This window comes from Leptonychotes weddellii, chromosome 5 (genome assembly GCF_054177405.1).
Source record: "Leptonychotes weddellii isolate Sample4059 chromosome 5, ASM5417740v2, whole genome shotgun sequence".
Lineage (NCBI taxonomy): Eukaryota > Metazoa > Chordata > Mammalia > Carnivora > Phocidae > Leptonychotes > Leptonychotes weddellii.
In genome coordinates, this window is record NC_138373.1 from 116,399,221 (window position 1) to 116,406,274 (window position 7,054).

The following is a 7,054-nucleotide window of genomic DNA, read 5'->3' on the forward strand; positions in this document are numbered from 1 at the left end:
GTCACTGAGAAAACTTATAAATCAGCTGTGAAACATCTATAAAAGGCTGTGGAGTAGTTCATATGCTAAAGTAGGATAAGATGTTTTGTGGCCAGTAGAGTATCTGCTTATTAGTGATAGAATGTAAAGTCTCTAATGAAGTTCAACTCTTTCCCTAAACTTCTATTTTAGGTATTGTGAGGTGGTTTGTTTTTGTTTTTGTTTTTTTTTTTTTTGGCTCTTCAATAATCATTTTCTCCCCCTTTCCCCCATCTAAAGTCATGAGGAAGATATAAGGATCTGTCATAAAATAAACTATTGTCACTGTAGAATAAAAACCAAACTTCTTAATAAGCAATTTACCCTGTTGCAATGAGACAATATGCTGTGCTCATTTTTTCTGGATTCCCTAGGAAAGGTATTTCCAATCCAGTATCAGATATTTTTACTTTCTAAAGCTAGAGGTAACTTCTTATAACAGTTTTAAAAACATTACAAATGCAAATCCGCTTCGGGAACAAAACACAACATTGATTTCTTAGACTTTAAAAAATGCTAAGAGGCTTTTAATACTTCTGCTCTGAACGTGATAATTAAGTACCAAAATCAAACTAACACTTAACTTGTGGGGACTTAACGTTTCTCTAAAATACTCCCTTCCATTTAGATTTACTCATGTTAACATTTATCATAATTTAGATAGGTACATAAAAAGCTGTGTTAGTTCAGGAGATGCCTTAACTATTATTAATGCTCATTCCACCTAGCCAGTGTTTCAGTTTTCAGGTCAATTCTGTTTGTATCTGAGACAAAAGACCTGGTCTTTAATAAGGTATATTATGCTGCTTTCAAAATATTTATGTCACCTAGTGTTAGTTATCCTTTCTCTGCCTGGGCAAGTACCAAAAAGGACATCAAAATAATGGCATCTTAAACCACTGCTTTTGATAGTCACAGAATCAGTCAAGCAGGGGCCTTCATTTAATCGGTAAGGAAACTGAATGTGGGGTGGGTTTGAACTCAGGGTTCTTGCCTTCTAATTAAAATTTGACTCCTGCATTCTATCTTCTTTTCTCTATCTTGTAAACCTTTACCATGTTGTTTCCTCCATAAAAGGAATTATACCTGAACTTAGGACCTGAGGAGCATAACCACCAGTCTAAGAGGGTAAGAGGATAGTAGGAAAGATGTCATGAGCGGAGATTTGGGGCTCTGGTCTGAGTATGGTTGGAAGTACATGGTGGTTTCTCCCTTTGGACACTTGGTTAGTGGAGATTCAATCATACTAAACCCTCACTACAAAGTTTACTTCTGAGCACTTTGCTGCAAAATATGTACCCTGAACGTGCTCTGTATTAAATTCAGGTTTGGTTTAGATTTGGTTTGGAGATTGCTTTACTTGTCTCTAAATGATTTTAAGTTTGATAAAATTTCTGATTTTAAAAAACATTATTTCCTTAAGGAGTTTACATTAAGGCTGAATCAGTTCAGATTTTGGTTCATGTCCCTTTGAAAATTGGTATCTTAGAAAAGTTAGGACTCAGAATGTCTGACTGAAAAATAAGGCTTGATGGTAAATCGAGTTTATGTGCTTTGTAGCATACCGAAATCATTTCTGTAATATTGATACATACTTTCAAGTACATAATAAATTACTGTTTATTTAAATAAAAATGATCCAGATATTCAAGTTATTACCAGATTTTATAAGAGATAAAAAGACTACAAATTCTGTTTAGATGAACAAGTATGATTGGCACAGGAATAGCTCCTAAGTGCCCAGGTATCTCCCACTCATTTGTGGTTCTCACGCATTCATCACATACCAAGCACCGCATAGCTTTGTTTTCAGATCCTAGAGAACTTTCAATTTAAAGAACCAAGGCAACTCACATTCCATGAGCAATATATAGCACTTAGAAATCTGCTTAGGAGTTGCTCTTTTTTGGTTGGTTTCCCCCTTAATTCTTATATAAAATGTTTTAAGATAGGTTAACTATGATAGTGGAGAACAGTTGTTTCAATTGAGTACTAATGGTAAAAATTTTGTTTTCTAATAGGTAGTTTGTGTTGTTAACAGGTAACATAATTTACTATGAACCTTAGGATAAATGCAAAGCACAATAAAAACACCATATTTGAATTTACTTGTTGATACGTATTTGAAAACTCTTCTGAGTGTTGCTACTGAGCTAGAGATTGCCAAAGCATAGGACTTCATTTGACAAAATGACTCAAAGCCCAACACAGTTTCTGGGAGAGATTGGGTGTAGTAGGTTCATAGAACTCTTTGTTCACTCATTCGTTCAGTTTCTACTAAGTACTGGGCTCTGAAGATAAAAAAAATGTATTTTTCAAACTAATTAAATAGACCCTGGCCTCAAAGCTCACATTCTATTAGGGAAAATCACACATGAAAGTAGATTATAATACAGTTGTAAATTCATAATAGAGGTAACCCATTTAATTTGAGTACCAAAGAGGGAAGGTCCCCAGATTGACTGGGAGGGAGTGGAATGGGAGGGATGAAGGTCAGCAAAGGCTTCCTGGAGGAGTTGACACCGGAACTGAGTTTTAAAGGAGTGGGAAAGAAAACGTAGTGGTGGGTCAGAATGGTATTCAGATACGGGACACAAACCGTGCATTAAGTGTACAGGAACCATAAGCAAGTTGATTGTTGTTGCTTGTTGAGTAGACCGTCCTCCCCAGTGCTGTGTGAAGATGGATTTGAAGAGGAGAAGGCTGGGCGCAAGAGACCAGTAAGACTGCTGCAGTGGGGCCAGTGAGTCATGATGGCCTAAACTGACAATGTTACCAGCCACACACACAGGGAGAATCAAACCAACATTTATAATTCACATCAATCTTTAGTGACTGACTGAATATACGGGCTGAGGGAGGAGGAGAAAGCATCAAGGATGGCTCTTGGGTTTCTAGTTTGCTGGTACCAGAGACAGTATAGGGGGAAGAGCAGCTCCAGGGAGAAAAATACGTTCCATTTCAACATGAGTTTGAGGTACCAGTGGGTCACATCCAGGTGGATATGTACAGTGGGAAGTTGGACTTGAGTTTGACGCTCAGGCAAGCTGCTAGAGTTACACATTTGGAGGTCCTCAGCATAACAGAACTGGCATCTGAGTGCAGAAAGGTTAACTGACCTGTTTTGGGGCTCTGTATCTAGAACCTTGTCATCCCATCAGGCCCATATTGTTTTTCTTGGGCCACTGAGACATGGTTGCCTCTCTCCACTCCTATTTCCTTAGAACATCTGTGACATGAAATATTCCTAGTCCTATCCTTTCTCCCTGTGCTGAGAAGTAATTACATATGGCACTTACTATATCTTCACATACAGCACTCATGGCCAGGTTTTGTAGATAGTAGGTAATCAGTGAATGTTCATCTTTATGGCTTATATTCATCTGGCTCTCTGTATATACAAAATTTGCTCTGTTTTTTTCTTGCAGGAACTTCTTTCTTGATTCTCAAGTTAAATTTCTAAGACAACTTCAAGGTTAAGTGTTAAGTGGACAGTACCTGAAAGGTAGGTTTCTTCCATTCATCACGATTAAATCATTCCTTTGTTATCACCACACATTGCTTGTGGTTTGAAAACAACCATTTCTCTTCTTAGGAAAGGACCATGGCGTTTCTTGAGTCAAGGTCCCACAGAGGGAGTTAAAAGAGTTGCAGTAACCTGGCGTGAGTAATCCCTGATTCCAGGTGATGATGGGGGTTGTGTTTCACATTTTGCTTTATTTGACAAATATGTGAAAGACAGTCACTAAAAATAAGAACAGACCAGGCTTTGTTGCAGCTGAGTGGCTTGGCAAATCACCATACAGAGGAATCTTAGGACATGAAGGATTTGATACTGGGATAGAATCCAGTTGTCCTCTGAAGGGAAGTAAAATATCCTTTTTAAGAGCACTGAAGTTCTGGGGTTTTTCTGGAATAACCACCTTTGTGAGGTATGGATCGTGTCCAGGGACCGTAACCTGAGAGGAAACAAAAAACAATCATCTGAGAGTGATTTCAGATGTTTCGTGGTGCCAACACTAAAAACACTGACATCCACCACTAAAATGTGGCCTTTATGAAACACACATAACCAGCTGCCAGGCCTCCCAGGCTAGTAACAGCTTCAGGCTGACTCACTGAATGAGTTGTCCAATGCCTGTTGCCCAGAGTTATGAAGTGAAATAGGTCCCTTATCTGGAGATGTATCCTAGGAAAAGGAAGCCATAGACTGATTCTCTCCCCATCATTTTTTGGAGAACAAATGTAAAGAATTGACTGTTTTCCTTTGTTCCAAGTCTGTACTTAATATCCTGATTGGGTATCAAGAGTATTTATAAGTGGAATTCTGTTCTCAATTTATTCCATTTTCCTTGCAGCTGATCCAAGTGTACAAGTTTACTGCTTCCTCAAAAGGCTTTGATTTTACCTGGCTTTCCCTCTGAGTCTGAATCTTAAGCTAGATTTATTGACTGACTGATTCATTGATTGATTTTGGTGGAAGAAATCAGGAAAAATAGGACAAATGCTAAACTAACTACAGATGATGTCCACTGAGAAATACTTTTTTTAAAAAAGATTTTATTTAGGGCGCCTGGGTGGCTCAGGTCATGATTCCGGAGTCCCTGGATCGAGTCCCGCGTTGGGCTCCCTGCTCGGCAGGGAGTCTGCTTCTCCCTCTGACCCTCCCCCCTCTCATGTGCTCTCTCTCATTCTCTTTCTCTCAAATAAATAAATAAAATCTTTAAAAAAAAAAAATTTTTATTTATTTGACAGAACGCGAGCAAGCGTGAGTGGCACCAGTGCGGGGTTGGGGGTTGCGGAGGGAGAGGGAGAAGTAGGGTCTCCATTGATCAGGGAGCCCAACACGGGGGCTCAATCGCAGGAGCCCGGGATCATGACCTTAGCTGAAGGCAGACGCTTAACCAACTGAGCCACCCAGGCGCCCCTGAGAAATAGAAATAATATAGAAATATATGGAGAAGGAAAATAATGGGGGAAAATCATTTAGTCATTCATTTCAGCTTCCAAAGTCTTGCCTTCCAACCTTGTCCTAGAACTAGAGGCTAAAGCCAACAGGTACTACGGTAGTCTAAAAGGAAATGAACAATTCATAACTTTATAAAGGTGTGCCTTATTTTTGGCATTACATAAAAATAATTTAGATTCATTACAAAGACACCCCCCCACACACACACACATTTTTTCATGGAATGGAAATGTCACTGTAACAGGAAAATAAAGGGCCTTTTTAGGCAAAAATTCACAGTGAATTGAGGTCTTTCCAGTTCTAGGAGCGATTCTTAAGAAGATTAGCAGTTGATGGGCCCCCTGCTGGGCTCTGTGGGAATAACCTATGGAACACAGAAGCTCTGAATCCTACAGTTTTATGAACTGAAAAACATGCCTTTCATTATTTCACCTTTAGGATCTAACAATGCAAAGCCAGTTTTTACTACTGAGTAGATGACCACCTTTTCCCAGGAGTCGCTCTATACAGAATGACTGCTTGTAACTGGCATCAGACCCACTAAGCAAAGCAGAAGAATCTTGAGAGTTAGAGAAAGTCGTTATCAAGGAGGAAGAGGCACAATCTGGCCAACTAAATCAGGTACTTTTTCATTTAGTTCATTCACATACATCTGTTTGGGCTCAAACTAGTCCAAGCCTCCCTCTAGGAATAAATGACTCAAACATCTTCATAGAATTAAACCTGCACCTTTACATGCATTGATTGGAACTCACCATCATTTGCTTATGGAAGGGCTGCAAAATATGTCTATTACTAGCTTTATATAGTAAAATTTGTGGATCAAATTTTATTTATAATGAATTCTAAGGAACTTGTGTCCCAGTCCATTTTTTAATAGCAGAAATTATGTCTCATGAAATGGGCGTTGAAATGGTATTCCATGAAGCTTGGAAGTACTTTGACTACATTGTTTAATTATTCTTATTAATAATAAGGTTCATTCCATCTTTTATCATAGAACATGTTGCAAGAAATAGGTTTTGGCTTCTATTGAAAACACTGCCAGTTGGGAAAAAACATGATTTGTTTGGTATGTTCCTATTATTCCCACCTCTCCCACTCCCTGCCAAATGCAAGTCTGATGATGACCTTTCCTTCTGTCCTGATGTATCTACTTTTGGGACTTTCCACACTTATTTCGGATTCCTTCTGGGTAACTACTGCAAGTTCTAAAATGTTTTAATAACCAAAACGAGGGCTGTATACTTACATTTATTACATAGGACCCAGGCAGGAGAAGAAGATAATACTCTCCAAATTTGTTGGTTCTATAAGGGCAGATATGTTTTCTGTCTTGGACTTCTACAATTACATTGGGTAATGGATTTCCATTCTGATCAAAAACTTGACCCTTTATACCTGCAAGACAAAAAGAACACTTTATGTTAACACTACATTTTCTGACATATGAAAAAAAATTCTTGTAGTTATTTAAGAAAAATATGCCCAATATTTATTAAGCTGTTTGGATGATGATAATAATAGTAACAATAAAGTATTTAAGGGAAGGTAAACCTTCCCAAAAAATTGAGATATAATTGTCATATAGCATTAGTTTCAGATGTACAACATAATGATTTGATATATTTGTGAAATGATCACAATATATCTAGTTAACATAGTTCAAGATTTTTTCTTGTTTAATTTTTATAAATGGATGTTAAATTTTGTTAAATGGTTTTTTTCTGCATCTATTGGGATGATCATATTATTTTTATCTTTCATTTTGTTAATGTGGTATATTACGCTGATTTTGCAGATGTCAAGCCATCCTTGCATCCATGGAATAAATCCCACTAGATCAAGGAAGGTCCTTTTAATGTATTGTTTTTTTTTTTTTTTTAAAGATTTTATTTATTTATTTGAGACAGAGAGAATGAGATACAGAGAGCATGAGAGGGAGGAGGGTCAGAGGGAGAAGCAGACTCCCTGCCGAGCAGGGAGCCCGATGCGGGACTCGATCCCGGGACTCCAGGATCATGACCTGAGCCGAAGGCAGTCGCTTAACCAACTGAGCCACCCAGG

At 38.1% G+C, this 7,054-nt stretch overlaps 1 protein-coding gene across 2 annotated transcripts in view; it reads right to left on the reverse strand.

The window, feature by feature from the left end:
• Positions 1-1,620: 1,620 nt before the first annotated feature.
• The window catches only part of CPM (carboxypeptidase M), a 69,991-nt gene continuing 64,557 nt past the window's right edge, over positions 1,621-7,054 (reverse strand). For both annotated transcript variants that reach the window (XM_081822043.1, XM_081822044.1), the window contains exons 8-9: positions 6,240-6,388; positions 1,621-3,977 (exon numbers count right to left, since the gene is read on the reverse strand). In XM_081822043.1, the coding sequence (XP_081678169.1) occupies positions 3,735-3,977; positions 6,240-6,388 (392 nt within the window). In that variant the 3' untranslated portion in view covers positions 1,621-3,734. The remainder of the gene's footprint in view (positions 3,978-6,239; positions 6,389-7,054) is intronic.